This window comes from Lepidochelys kempii, chromosome 3 (genome assembly GCF_965140285.1).
Source record: "Lepidochelys kempii isolate rLepKem1 chromosome 3, rLepKem1.hap1, whole genome shotgun sequence".
Taxonomy (NCBI): Eukaryota; Metazoa; Chordata; order Testudines; family Cheloniidae; genus Lepidochelys; species Lepidochelys kempii.
In genome coordinates this window covers 32428417-32444904 of record NC_136382.1, presented here as the reverse complement: position 1 = coordinate 32444904, position 16488 = coordinate 32428417, and the positions used below count along the sequence as shown (strand labels likewise).

At 39.7% G+C, this 16488-nt stretch overlaps 1 protein-coding gene across 3 annotated transcripts in view; it reads left to right on the top strand.

The window, feature by feature from the left end:
- The window catches only part of CPSF3 (cleavage and polyadenylation specific factor 3), a 55828-nt gene that overhangs the window by 20378 nt on the left and 18962 nt on the right, over positions 1-16488 (top strand). For all 3 annotated transcript variants that reach the window (XM_073336051.1, XM_073336052.1, XM_073336053.2), the window contains 5 exons: positions 1579-1729; positions 10238-10413; positions 13587-13745; positions 14546-14692; positions 15798-15950. In XM_073336051.1, coding sequence (XP_073192152.1) covers positions 1579-1729; positions 10238-10413; positions 13587-13745; positions 14546-14692; positions 15798-15950 — 786 coding nt within the window. The remainder of the gene's footprint in view (positions 1-1578; positions 1730-10237; positions 10414-13586; positions 13746-14545; positions 14693-15797; positions 15951-16488) is intronic.

The window sequence follows — 16488 nt, the reverse complement described above, 5'->3', positions numbered from 1 at the left end:
ACAGAGTCAAGACCTTGTTTTTACATCTCTGCAAGAGAGCATCTCCAGCATTATAGTGCCTCCTACCAGCATAATGTAGCATTGGTTCAGTATTGACTCAAAGAAAAGAGTAAAAAGAAAAGGAGTACTTGTGGCACCTTAGAGACTAACCAATTTATTTGAGCATGAGCTTTCGTGAGCTACAGCTCACTTCATCGGATGCATACCGTGGAAACTGCAGCAGACTTTATATACACACAGAGAATATGAAACAATACCTCCTCCCACCCCACTGTCCTGCTGGTAATAGCTTATCTAAAGTGATCATCAAGTTGGGCCATTTCCAGCACAAATCCAGGTTTTCTCACCCTCCACCCCCCCACACAAATTCACTCTCCTGCTGGTGATAGCCCATCCAAAGTGACAACTCTCTACACAATGTGCATGAACCTGGTACTTCATCTTTGGGGTTACTTTTAGATTCTGTGAACAGTTTATAGTTAGGCCCTACCAATTTCACAGCCGTGAAAAATGTGTCATGGACTGTGAAATATGCCCTTCCCCATGAAATCTGATCTCCCCCTTGCTGCTGGGAGCGCCCCAGCCAGCGGGCTCCTAGCTGCAAGTCCCGGCTGAGCAGGGGAGGGAGAGGACTTGGGATTGTCCTTCCCCTGCTCTTGGGGAGATCAGACCGAGGTGGGTACAATCTCCCCCTGCTCCTGGAAGCGCCCCAACCAGAGGGCTACTAGCTGTGAGTACCTGCTGGGCTGGGGAGGGACAGGACTTGTCCTTCAATTGCGTGGCAGCTCGGGGGGCGGGGGGAGAGAAGAAAGGGGAAGATCAGACCCACTTCCAGGTACCTTTTGGGTTGGGACCCTCACAATTATAACACTGAAATTTCAGATGTAAACAGCTGAAAATGTGAAATTGACCAATTTTAAAACCCTCTGGCTGTGAAATTGATCAAAATGGACCACAGATTTGTTAGGGGCCCTATTTATAGTGTTTTGTGCTGCTTTTCTCCTAAAGAAATTCCTTAAGGCTCCAGACTGAGACCTTTTCTAGACCACGGATTTGCCCTGATTTCAGCCACTGGCATAGCTGCACTCTTACAACCCCTAGTTTGTACTGGTGGAGCTTATCTTAGTTTCAGGCAGGGTAAAGAGCAGCTTTGCCTGTCTACACTAGGGATTTGCACTGGTGAAGCTGCATTGGTGGCTGGCCACCAATGGCGGAAATAAGGGCAAATCTCCGATGCAGACAAGGCTTTAAAGAAAGGGAGGGAGGGTGGGACAGCTCAGTGCACCAAAGTACAGCTCTGGCTACCAAGTCAGGTTCGTCTGCTGTTGTAGTTTTGACTCACAGGGATATGCTGGCCGCTGCTTCCCACAGCTCCCATTGGCCAGGAATGGCGAACTGCGTCCACTGGGAGGTGTGGGGGGCCATGCCTGCAGACGGTCAACATCAGCAAAATGTCTCGCAGCCCACAATCAGATTACCCTGATGGGCCACAGGTTGCCCACCACTGGTATAACAAAATTGGGATGAACGTCTATACCATTGTTTTAATAATAGCTCCTTATGTACTTTACTACTTAGGAATCCACCTATGGTACCCATATTCATGAAAAAAGGGAAGAGCGAGAAGCAAGATTCTGTAACACTGTTCATGATATTGTAAACAGAGGAGGTAGAGGTCTTATTCCCGTCTTTGCCTTGGGTCGAGCTCAAGAGCTGCTTTTGATCTTAGGTATGTATCTTCACATCATTTAACACTGAATGAGCAAAATACAGTGGAAATTTTTTAATGGCTGTCCTTTTATGTACAACAAGTTTTTTATTTATTTATTTATGTATGTATTTAAACAAATCTTTCACCACCTTTGCAGTGAGCTAATGACTTAAAAATTCCAGGGTGACTTGATTTAAATCAAGATGACTTAAATCACCAAGTGGAAAGCCTGGATTTAAATAACTGATTTTAATCAACTTTTCCATTTGTACTGCAGTTAGTGTCTAAAGAAAGGTGCATTCTCATTTGTTGACGTAACCATTAAAGCATGTTAATTTACAACTAAATAGATCCTTTACACAAGATTTGGGACATCTTTTTCCTACAAAAGACTGTATACTATATCATTACTTAAGCAAATATATAGTTTAATATTTTCCGATTCTTATTAATTGTATATTTTTAGTATGTTAGAAAATTGTGAATGATGTATAGCTTATTTACTAGATAACTAGCCTTTTGGTCATGATTTGTGTCAAACTGCATTAGGATTGTAATTAGAATTTAATTAAACACACAAAACAGCATATAAAATGTATTTGTATTAAACAAAACAACCTTTAATGTTTTGGATACATAAACTTCTCTTATCAAAATACATTTCACATTTACAACTAATGATTTATTTAAGAAACAGAGGGATTCTGTAGCCAATGAACTAAACTGATTATTTCAGAACAGCCTGGGAAATTTTTCAAATATGCCTAAATGCAAGTGGCTGGAGCTTAACTTCCTACTCGTCTAAGTCCCTTAAAAATGAAACAAGTCTCCTAAGTTACTTAGGCTTTCCTTCAGACTTTTAAAATTGGTAGATCTCATCCCATCCTATCCCTTGTTTGTATTCATAGACTAGAAGGGAGAGCCAACTTTTCCTGCTTTTTTTAACTCCCAATCAATTTCTCAACTTTGAATGAATTAATTCAAATTAAGAAAATATTATTTTTGTGCCTGCAGAAGCGACTACTGCTGTCAAAAACTGGTTTAGCACTTCAACAAATTCTGGTTCCAGGAGCTTAGCTAGTAACTTCCACCAATTCAGTGCTGTGACTTTCTTACAAACATCAGCAAACATGTTCTGCTTGAATGATTCACCTCCAGTTCTGAAATTTATTATGGGTGGCATGATTGATGGCTGATTATTAGATGCCCATGTCATAGCAGCAACATCTTATACCGTGGTACGCTGGGTTGAGAATATTTGCAAGAAAATGAGGAGTAAATGCTTGATCTATCTGCTTCTTTGCTGCCTGCAGTTTAATTTTGTGGTTGGTATTTCTTTCCTTATTGCCTCTTGAAGTTCTTTCCAAATTTCAACAGCGTCGGCAATATTTTAGCAATCGTTCTACAATTTGTCCAAGGCTATGGAAATAGGTTTACATATATTCAGCATATTTTTCTTTAGTCCAATGGTGACTACTTGGCTGTTCCATCAATTCTGTCACAATATTCTTCACAAATTATCATCAGAGTAAGCCAGTTCATAATAAATAGCTCAAAACAGTCAACCACTGAATTCCATTGTACATCTTGGGGGACAATTAATTTGGCTCCTCCAGTTCTCCTCAGTGAAGCTGAAGCAAAGTGGTTGTTATGGAAGTATTTTCCAATTTCAATAGCATTCTCCTTTATTCCTAGAGTTGTACTTAAGTCTTTGGCTAAAAGATGAGTCAAATGAACGCTGCACCATATGTTATAAATTTCATGTTCCCTTCATTATCTTCTAGGTTTCTTCTCATCTTTGCTACATGTGCAGTGATAAAGCTACACATTTATTGACACTTGAATTTTTGTTCAGTTTGTTTTAGCTTTTACTGCTACTTCTTTGCATGTATTCTCCTGTATGGGCATTTCCTTTTGTATCAGTTGTTTCTGTAAGACAGACTTCTTTTATTCCGCTCCACCTTCTGTTGTCACACAAGCACATACTACTGGATCATTATATACATTGCTTCACCCATCAAGACTAAAAACAATGAATTTTTTCCCTAATGTTTTTTGCACATTATTCAGTTTCCCTCTCACACACTATATCCAGCAACCTTCCAGTGATGTCTGCTCTGCCAGATGAAGTGTAGCCTATCATAATGATTGAACCGTGCAACTGAAATATTTGTTCTGAACAAGATGAAAGGTTGAATTTGTTGAGTAAATTAACTGAGCAGTCTTTTCATCGATGGAGTCTTGTTGAAATCTGCTGGTCCTGATTACAAACTCATCCATCGTTTTGCTGGATGATGAGGAAAGTCTTTCTTTTGATACAGGTAATACTGTCTGAAGTATGTTCAGTTGTGGCACTGCTGGTGGTTGCAGCACATGACTCTGAAGTAGTGAACATTGCAGATGATGGATGTTCATAACCCCTTATGTCTAAGCTGCAGCCTGAAACAAAATGGTAAAAAAAGTCTCTCTCACTGAGCTTTACTCAGTGTGTAGTGCTTTAAAGAAAATGAGATTAAGTGAAAGAGTCCTCCTACTGCAGCTGTTTGCACGCTATTTAAATGATATGATTTATTCTAAACCCCGTTTTATAGGGAATATAATTAATAAATTATAAGGATTATCTAAATCTGTTTAAACGCTTATATCTAGCAATATACCAAATAAATCGCTTATATCTAACAGTATACAAAACAGCTTGAAAAAAACTTTTTAAAATATTAACATTCATTAAATGCATAATGAAACTTCACTTTTAATCAGGAAATCTTCACCTAGGAGATTTGATGATATTAAGCAATAAAAAATCATTTCAGAAAACTGGCCGTAACTGTAAAAATGTAACTAATAAATGCACCCACAACAAAATAACATACCAATTAATATTTTGAACAGAAATATTTTGAAATTTGTCGGGGTATTCAACCAAAACACAAATGTATGATCATAATCTGTCATCAGCTGCTAACATAGTAAGACTTGATATACAATCCATAAGAATGGTGCAAAAATAAGTTGATCCAAATTGTTCAGACGTGTCCATATCATCTTCAAAGTCATGGCCTTCTGAGGAGCATTTTTCATGTTTCATTCTGACAGCCAGGCCTTGCGTCTCCTCGTTACACTATTTCCATTTGGCACGTGGTCCTTTTTTACCTAGAGGTACAGGAATTTCTTGAAACTATCCCCAAATAGTCTTCTATAACCTGCAACCATGGCAAGTTTTTTTTTTCTCCAGTTCTCAGATGTTGAAACACTAGAGGCTACAGTCTGAAGAATACTACCCCTTCTTCTCAGAGACCTGCTTTCAAACCAGTGTTGCTCCTTTCTGGTTGCACTTTCTTCTCCTTCTCCCTTGTTACATAATTCTCCCACCCATTCCCAGAAAAACAAAAGCACTAACAACAATCCAAGACTTCTGGTCAGGTTACCCACATGCCTTTTGCACTGCACTGTTTTAGTTATTCAGAGAGTGAGGGGGAGGCAGTTCAGCCATTAACTGATTTCTGTTTGTATCTCTGTCTGTGTACACATGCAAGGAGACAGCAAGGCTATTTAGTTAAAGTGCCAAGAACCGTCCAGAAGTAAGGGCTGGTAATTACTGGGCAGATCAGTGATTTTGCATGAGTAGGAGAGTAAGTTTCCATGGAGACTGGAGTCATAAATATTCATAATTTGCAAACTGAGCCAGTCAGAGCTCACGTAGGGAGAAGCTATAAAATAGGAGTATGAGCTCACACAGTGGATGATTCGGGGAGGCATGGATCAACGTTCACATCGCATTTCCCGTCAGTACCTCGCCCAAGCCAGGGAAGCTAATGACCCAACCACTGGACCAAATTCAGTGATGAATCCCGGTCATGTGCCACCTGAGGCATATTGCGCATACGCTAAGACGAGTGGATAATCCTGCTGATATACGTGATGGTGTCTCTTGGAGTCAGAGGCTGGATCCCAACACCTGTGATGACTGCAAATTTCTTGCACCCAGTAGCACAGCCCCTGAGTCCCCCACAGAATCCACCCCTTAATATGGTACATCACCTATTGTGCCACTTTTATAAAGATTGATCTCAGAAGTTAGATTCCCCCCCCCCGATTCTTTCTTTACATAGATAAACAGCTTTTAACTCAAAAGATTTTGATAGAGCCTCGTGGATTAAGCATGTTTATTTTTTTATTTAAATGTTTTAAGAAATTATAAATTTAGGCCTTAATATATTTTGTATTAAATTCAGATTTAATTTTAAACAGGTTTATTTTTGAAAAGAAAAATATTCTTTTAATAACAAAATGAAAAATCCGATTTAAATTAAAAACACCTGTTTTTTTAATTTTTTTAAAAAATGATTTTTATCCAAGTTCACATAAAATGAGTTTGTTTAACCCAACATTCCTTTACCTTCAGAAAAAAAGAAAAAAAATTGAGCTTGTGCCCTTTTTTTGCTGCTTTGTGATGTAAAAAGAATACCTGGAAGATTTTTGTCCCCCTCTGTAAAAAAAACAAACAAAAAAAAACAAACAAAAAACAACCTCCCTCCCGCCCAAAAAAAAGTGTTTTTGGGTGGGGGTGGGATTTTGGAGAGCAGGTGGTTTAAATTTGATATTGGGGTCTTCTGTACTTGAGAAGACTGGCATTAAGAGAACAGTAAAATTATGAAATTACAAGTGACTTAAAACTAAGCAACTAAAAGGAAGTTGTTCATGTTGAAAAGATTCAGTGCCTCTTCCCTTCAGTTAAGGCTCAGTAATTCAGAAATACATCTGAGAAAACTGGAAAGACCAGACTGGACGTCTGATATCACTAAGATTTTTTTCTGCCTTTTTTAAACCTGTTTTACATATCATAAAGAAGCTTAAATAATTGTCAAAAACACAATTGTTATAAATCCTTTACAGTTCACCTTTAAAATGAAAATTAAAAGCAGTGGTAAACATAAACACTTATTTAATCAAACTGTAATCATTAAGTTAAGTATAAAGGAAAATACTGCAGGGCTCTTTCATTTCCTTTTGTGCCCTTACTTGCACTATGTGAATGATTTTTGACAACTTTTTTTTTCGCCTCTCATACAAACTATTCTGAGGGTCCCCTCACAAAACCCTTCAAAGGCAAATACTTGTATTTAGGCATGCTGATTTCAAAACAAGAATGATCTTGAAATACTGACAGTTCTCTCCAGTTTCCATTTTAACTCAGCTCAGCATTTAAATCTGGTGCTTATTCTCAGAATAAGTTATTGATCTGCGTAAGTGCAGACTGGAAGTTCAGGCCTATGGGTGTACATTAGGTATGAGTTATATTTTTCTATATTCTACAATTCCATTATTTAAATATTTTGTTACAGTTGGTCACGGGTCCGGGGGGGGAGTTGTAACAAAGGATATTTAAAATATAAATTTTAAAAATCTAATGTAACCATTAATTTGTAGTTCTTTGTTCTCTATTTCCTATACATAGAATCATAGAATATCAGGGTTGGAAGGGACCTCAGGAGGTCATCTAGTCCAACCCCCTGCTCAAAAGCAGGACCAATCCCCAATTAAATCATCCCAGCCAGGGCTTTGTCAAGCCTGACCTTAAAAACTTCTAAGGAAGGAGATTCCACCACCTCCCTAGGCAACGCATTCCAGTGTTTCACCACCCTCCTAGTGAAAAAGTTTTTCCTAATATCCAAGCTAAACCTCCCCCACTGCAACTTGAGACCATTACTCCTTGTCCTGTCCTCTTCTACCACTGAGAATAGTCTAGAACCATCCTCTCTGGAACCACCTCTCAGGTAGTTGAAAGCAGCTATCAAATCCCCCCTCATTCTTCTCTTCTGCAGACTAAACAATCCCAGTTCCCTCAGCCTCTCCTCATAACTCATGTGTTCCAGACCCCTAATCATTTTTGTTGCCCTTCGTTGGACTCTTTCCAATTTATCCACATCCTTCTTGTAGTGTGGGGCCCAAAACTGGACACAGTACTCCAGATGAGGCCTCACCAATGTCAAATAGAGGGGGACGATCATGTCCCTCGATCTGCTCGCTATGCCCCTACTTATACATCCCAAAATGCCATTGGCCTTCTTGGCAACAAGGGCACACTGCTGACTCATATCCAGCTTCTTGTCCACTGTCACCCCTAGGTCCTTTTCCGCAGAACTGCTGCCTAGCCATTCGGTCCCTAGTCTGTAGCTGTGCATTGGGTTCTTCCGTCCTAAGTGCAGGACCCTGCACTTATCCTTATTGAACCTCATCAGATTTCTTTTGGCCCAAGCCTCAAATTTGTCCAGGTCCCTCTGTAACCTGACATGACATTAGTATGCCTCTTAAAAAAGAGAGAAAGAAAAAAAGAAAATACATCAACTAAAACTAGACACACAAGGGGGTGCTTAATTATGCAGAAAATGTTCTACACTACAATCAGTGCTTTTCTTGGAATCCTAACATTTAAAGTAGGGTTCCACTCTTAAAAGTGATTAAGTGACACCTATTACTCAACAGACCAGCTTCTTGTACGTCTTTGCGGGGGGTCGTGGCTGCTGCTATCAAGTAACCAAATGAGTGGGCGTTTATTGTCTTTTTGTTTTTTGGTAGGTTGGGTTTTTACTACTTCTGTTAGTCTTCCAGAAGAAACAGCTAAGAGATAGTGAGCTGAAATCTATTGTACATCTTGAATAGAACTGTTCAATGAGTTCCAATATTTATGCCTGTTCAAACCTATTGAAGGCAATAGTTATGTAACCTTTTTGTGGGCTAGAGCTCACTTCATTGCCCTTCTTCAGTGCCTAAAAAAACTAAACTCCAATAGAAAAGCAGCTGGAGACCAAGAATTCAGTCTCTAAGGAGCTTCAGGAAGGATTGCCCAGGATCAACCTCCCACCATTCAAGTCCCCAAAAGAACAAAAGGGATTAACATAATTAAGTACCAACTTTATAAATCTTAATTTAAAGAAACATAATTAATTATAAATAACTTAATGTTTACTACATAGCATTACTATTATAGAATTCACATACATTTATCTTCACAGTTATACATAAACATAAAGAAAACAAATTAAATCTAAACAGGTCAATCCCCACAGAAACACAGTGAGAAGGAACTCAGAGTTCCCAAAAGCTTAGGTTGAGTTCACGTGAGTCTCAGAGGCTTTGATCACCAAATCTATAGTCTGCTGAGTCCAAAGCAACATCTTCCCTCCACTTGCTTATAGGAATTTCACTTGGAATCCAGGCAGACTCTTCCTCTTCTGAAATCACTTTTAGCCAGTCAGCTAACTCATTAACCAGTCACGCAGTTAAGTGTATAGATTTAAAAAAAAAAAAAAGAAAAAACTGTTATACAAAATGTAAAACTAAGAATAGCAAAGTATAAATTACTCTTTCCCCACATTTAAAGAAAAGTTGATGACTCAGACTAGTTGAGACAATTTAACTAAAACAGTTTGGTTAAAATCAAACAACATTCAAAGTATACAATTAAAATAAATTAATTTTTCCTCCCAATTTTCCCTTTCTATAATTAACCCTGCCCATGGTTCCCTGTTGGGGAACAATATCACTCACTAACCTGCTGCAAAATGCTTCAGAGTTAGGGAAAACAGGCTGTTTTCTGCTCCTGGGCTCAGCTTCTCCTAACCCACACAGTTCACGTGGCCTTTTGCAAAGCAGCAGCCCTGACGGCTTGCCCTCATCAAGTCTAACCCCAGCAACAGGGAACATATTGGAGCATACCCAGAAACTACCACACCCAATTCCAGAAACTTCTGGATGTGGAGTGCAACTCTGCCTAGCAATAGTGACCCACACACAACTCACTCCTATCCACTCCTCCCCCTCCCCTTCCCTTCCCTCCCCCCCATATATCTCTTAAAGAGAGATCTCCCTCTTAGGCTCTTGGATTAGAGTTGCACAGGTGAAACTGAGGGCAGAATTGTGGCTCAGGGAAAGTGGATGACATTTTAATGGCCTGTGGCATACAGGAGGTCAGGCTAGATGGTCTAATGTCCCTTCTGACCTTAAACTCTATGCATCTGTGAATTTGGCTTGCAGAACTTTTAATGTCTCACTAACAAGACTACAGATTTTGTTGCTAGCTGTAAGTTTTTTATAATTAACATTTAACATAGATACGTCAGCCTGTTGATTAGCAGTAATGCACTAAAACTCATTTCTCTGTAAACAGAGTTGTTATAAAAGTGAATTGAGTGCTCTGTGATTCTGCATGCATATTTACAGGCGATGATTGAAAATTGGTGGTTATATGGAGTCTGACTGGTCTTCTACTGAGAAAAACTGAGATTTAACTTTTTTGTCTAGTGATTTGTTTTATCTTTACTCTTTTTCAGGTTCCTCCCTCCCCCTCCCCCCCCCATATCCAAGGTCAAAAGAGGCATGTCGACATTTTTTATTACTTTGATTTCCTGTCTCTAATGGCAGTGAAAATGTTTTTAAACCTGGCTTTATAAAACAATGTTGATTCTGAAAAATGCATGTTTGGAAGCTGCTAATATATTTATGCCTTGTAAAATGTTCCTCTAGATGAATACTGGCAGAATCACCCTGAACTCCATGACATCCCAATATACTATGCTTCCTCTTTGGCAAAGAAATGCATGGCCGTGTATCAGACATATGTTAATGCTATGAATGACAAAATCCGCAAGCAAATCAACATCAACAATCCATTTGTTTTCAAACACATTAGTAATCTGAAGGTGAGTGTAAATAAAGGGTGTTTCATGACAGAAGTAAGATGTATCAAATACTTTGCATTTACATGAGGTTTAACTAGTGTGTAAGTGTACTATCCTAGAAATTTAAGCCATTGATTGATTTAGAGGTTTATAACTGAATCTTTCAGTATAAATCTGCTCTCCTAGTAATGATATCTTTTTTATTTTAAACTCCATTCTGTAATGCTGAGTGGGTTATGCACATCCAATCTATGCTGCTTAATTTTCACAGAAATCCCAAGTATAGCTTCCCTATAGGGTTTTCTGGCTAACCACTTGAGTGCATACCCACTGCCTAACATTACATTTCACTGTGATCTCTTTCATTTTATAGTTTGGACAGAAGGATATTTGTGTATTTCTGCCTCCTATTTTACTCCTGGGGACATTCTGCACCAAAAAAATAAAAATTCTGCTCATAATATTTTAAAATTCTGCAAAATTTTGCAAATTTTATTTGTCAAATAAATGTGGAGGCTTCAGCATGGCGTTGGAGCACAGAGCTGCACAGAGGTGGTAGATCACTGTGCAGCTTCCCCCCAGGACACAGACTCAGTGGTGAGGCTGCACCCAACCCTTACACAGTGCAAGGACTGGGCCTGCCCCAGAAACGCCCCAGGGCCCTGCCCCTCCATGCCAGGTGCGCCTGGTGTGGGCAGGCAGGCTCAGCAAGGCAGGATCCAAGTGTGGAGGGGGTTAGTGTGGGGGGATCCAGGTGTAGGTTGAGAGGGTTATGGGTGGGGCAATCTGGGTGCAGGCAGCTCAGTTGGGGATCCAGGTGTGTGTGGGGGAATCTGGATGCACAGGGGCTTGTTCTGGGGTTTTGGGTGCAACAGTAATGGGACTCTGCAGGGGGGTCCAAGTGAAGGTAGTTGGGGCTCAGCAGGAGGGGTGTCTGGGTGTGGGGGGGGATAGAGTTCACTAGAGAGGTCTGTCTGTGCGGGGCTCAGTGGTGGGGTCCAGATGCTGGGGGAGTGGGGCTCAGTATGGTGGGGATCCAGATGCGTGTGGCTAGTCGGGGTGGTCCAGGTGAAGGTGGAGTGTGGCTTGTCAGGAGGATCTGGGTATGAAGGGGTGTGACTGGGGTCCCAGTGGGAGCCAGCTCAGGTCAGTCAGTTAGGGTGAACTGCAAAGAATGGGGCAGACAGTCCCCCAAAAGCTGGTGGATATTCCAAGACTCAGATTTACCAAGCCAGCATAAAACAGCTTCTTTATTACCTTATTGGTAGCCCAGAAGCCAACAACACAGTTCCCTGGAAGTAACCCAGCCTCAGGCCTCCATCCAGGTACCCAAGTCAAATATGATGAAGATTTCTAAAGTCTTATTTCATCATATAAAATAAAAGGTTCTACCAATCCCAAAGGATCAGATACATTACTTTCCAGGTTAATGAATATTTCAGGTTTTACCCAAATACACACTACAGCCATTTTTTATTAACTAAATTAAAATTTATTAAAAAACAAGAGAGAGAGAGAGAGAATGGTTAAAAGATCAATATACATACAGACATAGTTCAATTCTTGAGGTTCAGATTCATAGCAGAGATTGTGAGCTTTGTATTTGCAAAGAGTTCTTTTAGAATTCAGTTCATAGGTTATAGTCCAATGTTCAATATCATATCCAGGGTGTACCAGCTTAACTGGGATCTCATCCTGCGGCTCAAACTTCCCCTGATGAAGCTTAAGCAGATCTGAGATAAAAAGGATCAGGACCCAAGGATCTTTTATACAATTTCAGGTCGTCTTTGACATGTTGGAGTCCCTCGGGGAACAATAGGCCCTTATTTCCTGAGCATCCTTGTTAATTATTCACACAGACTTTAACATAAGGCAATTTATCAATTAGGCAGTCTATCACCTGTATTTAGCTATACAAATTAACATAAGATAATTGCCTGTCTTAAGACAAATGCCTCCACTATTCACCAATGATTTCCTATACATTTAAAAGAGAGATGAATACAGAGATATCCCATGTTTACAGTTAATTTAAATGCTAGGATATTCTTCTGAGCTCTGAATTATCAGAATACAGCATAAACAGGGACTGTTGATTACATTGTTGACCATTACCCATATATATGTAAATACACAAAAACACAAACATTATTTCCCCACGTCTTTAAGCATTGAATTTGAGTCATTTATTTTGCATGATGTTTAACCCTTTCTGGCCATGCGTCACAGTGGGTCTGGATGCATGGGGGTTGGGTGGATGGGGGAGCAGCTCCCTGTACAGTGATCCCTCCCCTGGCAGCTGAGGAGCAATGGGTTCAGGAAGCACAGGGTGGGGGAGGGGGCTGAGTTTGCAGAGCTTCCTACAGCCAGGGGAGAAATGTGGGGGTGGGTCTGATACAGCCCCAGATGCTGTACAGAGGAGGAAGTCCCACCCTCCCGAGCCCAGCCAGGACTAGAGCTGAGCGTGGTGAAGGGTAGGAGCCACCAGCCGGGTCTTCCCTAGTCCTGTCCTTTGCCCCACAGTAGTTTACCTCTCTGACGGCTGCCCTGGGCACCTGAAACATATTGCTGGGGAGGGTTGCATGAGTGCTCTTGTGGCTTCCTTTTCCTTCCCCATCAGAAAGTCATTTTTCTGCAGGGAAGCAAAGAAATCTGCGGGGGACATGAATTCCCCCAGGACTACTATTTGGGTGCTGGGACCACTGCTATACTTGTCTGACCTTAGAACAGGTACTTTACTGAAAGTTTATGGAGGATTTAAGTTTAGTTTCTGGAACAAACACAAAATCATACTCTTGTCTAATATAAGGCTTTCTTTGGAGCATATCATAAATAAATAAATAAATAAATAAGGCGGTGCTGACCATACTTCTGTAATTTAAAGTAGTCCAATATTTAAATTAGTTATTTCATACAGTTATAGCAGTAGTTATACTGAGACTATCTCATCTATCCACCTGATATGCTTACGTTTGGTGGGGTGGGGAGCGTTCCCTAATTCTTTCTTCTTCCAGAGATCCACAAAATGTCCTTCGTGGGCAAAAGCGGGAGAAACGCTGCCAAAGAGTTTACTTCCATGAGGATGAAGTGTGATCTTCCTGCATAGGTCCACTTTTGCGGACTAGGGGATGCAGTCAGGCTCTACGTATTTTAACCAACTGTACAAACTGATGTTCTTGCTTTTTGTTTTATAGAGTATGGATCACTTTGATGACATTGGCCCCAGTGTTGTTATGGCTTCCCCAGGTATGATGCAGAGTGGCTTATCCAGAGAATTGTTTGAGAGCTGGTGTACTGATAAGAGAAATGGAGTAATAATAGCAGGGTACTGTGTTGAAGGAACACTTGCCAAGGTGAGTTATTACCATTTGACTGCCATATTTAGTTTACATGTTACGTTAAAAGGAGCAATCTCTGGTTGGATTATTTATTTGAAGTTGTTAAACAATAAGGTTGTTGTCATGTATGGATGACTGAATACAACCAAAGCCAATTGTACCGTGCAAAAACAAATGAAATGTCCAGTAAAATTGCAGATGACAATTTGCAGTAACAGTCTATTCTTAAATGAAAAAATCTTTCTATATACTATAAAAAATTAGCAGGTAGCTTGTCCCAAGAAAGTGTGATTAACATACTTCTCTTCTCCCCCTCACTCCTCCCACGTGGTCTTTCAATTTTTTTGCCCTTATCCTGATCTCACTGGAATCAATGACTGAACTCCCACTTACATCAGAGATCAGACTGAGATATGTAGCACTTTCACTTGCTTTGAAGTTGGGAAGTTGCAGATAGTAGAACACTATCTAAATTTCTGCAATCAAGAAAGGACCGCAGAATCCAATTCTGCAATCAGAGATAGATACACACACCTTTATATTGATTTCAGTGAGAGTTATGGTCATATGTATTAGGGCCGAGTTAAGTCCTAAGTGTTCGGTGCAAGGGACAGGATGCAAGTATGTGTTTAATTTTTTTATGACTGATCCCAGGTGTTTGTAATTTTTATAATGTATATTTGTTCAAATATTTATCACTTAAACCAACTGCAGATAGTTATTTTTCTGGTTCTGAAAAGTGAAAAACTGGATATATTGCAGAAGATTTTTCAAATACCTTGTTTATTGAAAGACGTACTTTTCTTCTGTGACAGCACATAATGTCTGAACCTGAAGAGATCACAACTATGTCAGGGCAGAAGCTCCCACTGAAGATGTCTGTAGACTACATTTCTTTCTCTGCTCACACGGATTACCAACAAACCAGCGAGTTTATCAGGGCACTGAAACCTCCACATGTGGTTAGTATGCATGTTAATTATTTCTTAGGAATATAGGTTGTGTCATTGGTTTATCCAATCCAGTATAGTGCCACTGGCAGTGCCCAGTCCTTGCTGCTTCAAAAATAGGCAGAATAATCCTCACCATGCTACACCAGCAAAATTTAAATACCTGGTTGATTTGCAGCACTGCTGTGGATGTGTTGTGGTGACTTCCCTATGATGAGATTACTCTGTACCCTGTTGCGGCAGTAAAGTTCTATGTATGTGGGTACTTATAAGATATACTACAGAACAAATACAATGTGGCATATGGTTACTGTTTCCAAGTGAATCATGGGATAGGTGGGTTTCCAGGTATTTTGGAAGAATAAGGAGGAGGTTATTTAATAAAAATTATTTGCAGTGGAGTTTGTTCCAAGTGACCAGGGCAATGCGGAAGGAGGTGTAGAGATGCCAATGAAGACAAGGGGAGCAGTCGAGGAGAAGCTTGAGCAGGAGGAGATGAGAGCAGAGACAGAGTTATAGGTTGCTTTGAAAGTGAGAAGTAGAATGTGGAACCTAAAATAGGAAGAAAAGGAATATCTGTGCCAGCAGCTCCTTTCGAGAAAGGGAGAAGCAGAGGAAAAGGAAGCTGACCTTGGCAGAGATATTTATAAACTTATTAATGTTCATGAAGTTTTAAGTTTAAATACATGAGCAGTTCACAAATATATATGCATACATGTCAGTTGCATGCAAATGTATAAAAACATATGGCTAACTGTGACTTTTTTAGTTAAACTTAAGAACTTTATAAATTCCTTTTTCATAACAAAATACTAGCAGTTAGTCCATGTATTAAAATAAGTGAAAATCTATGTAGATTTTTGTACCTACACTCCTCATGGTATCTGAGCACTTTTATAATGCAAACTATAATGGATAGATTACACAGGCAAGTGTGGAACTGACCACAGTGTAGTACAGTTGACGTTGCCTATATTGGTGGCCCAAGACAATTATATATATTTTAAACATGATGCACAGGAAAGCAGCAACTGTCTTGGGTGATTTATTTAATAAAGTGCACCTCTGTTTTGAGGACATACCCTGTGTTAAGTGTGAAACTGTCTCTTTCTTGTAGATTTTAGTGCATGGTGAGCAGAATGAAATGGCCAGATTGAAAGCAGCATTAATACGAGAATATGAGGATAACGATGAAGTTCACATCGAAGTGCACAATCCTAGGAATACTGAGGCTGTGACATTAAACTTCAGAGGAGAAAAACTTGCCAAGGTGTATCATTCATGTTTTCTTAACCATAGTACAGCATTTTCCTCTTCGATGAGGGTTATGTTTTTCCTTCAAGAATATGCCTGCTTTTAATCAATTTCAGATTGTGCTTCTGGACAACTTCAGTATACTATGAGAGGGACATAGTGTAAACACTATTTTTTTTCAGTCTGCCAAGGTCTGTGCTGATACAGACAAGTCTGCCAATGCTTTCAGTCTCTTGATCTCGTTCTATATAGAACTTGTTCCAGGACAGCAGCCCTAGATAATATCTTAACAAAGAAATAGTTCACTAATCTCTGTAGTGTCAGGTCACTGACGTTTATGGAATGATGTAACAGATTTCATTTGCAATTTAGGAAACCATTAGTAAGTCCCACACACCTCAAAAAGACTGTGTGTGTGTAATATAAAAATGGGATTATCCAGCAGATACTTTTTCTGCTTTTTGGAACATGATAGTGAAACTACAAAGGGAATCCAAAGATAATATATTTTACCTAAAGATCTTTCTTTAAAAACAAAGATTTAAATTTGGATA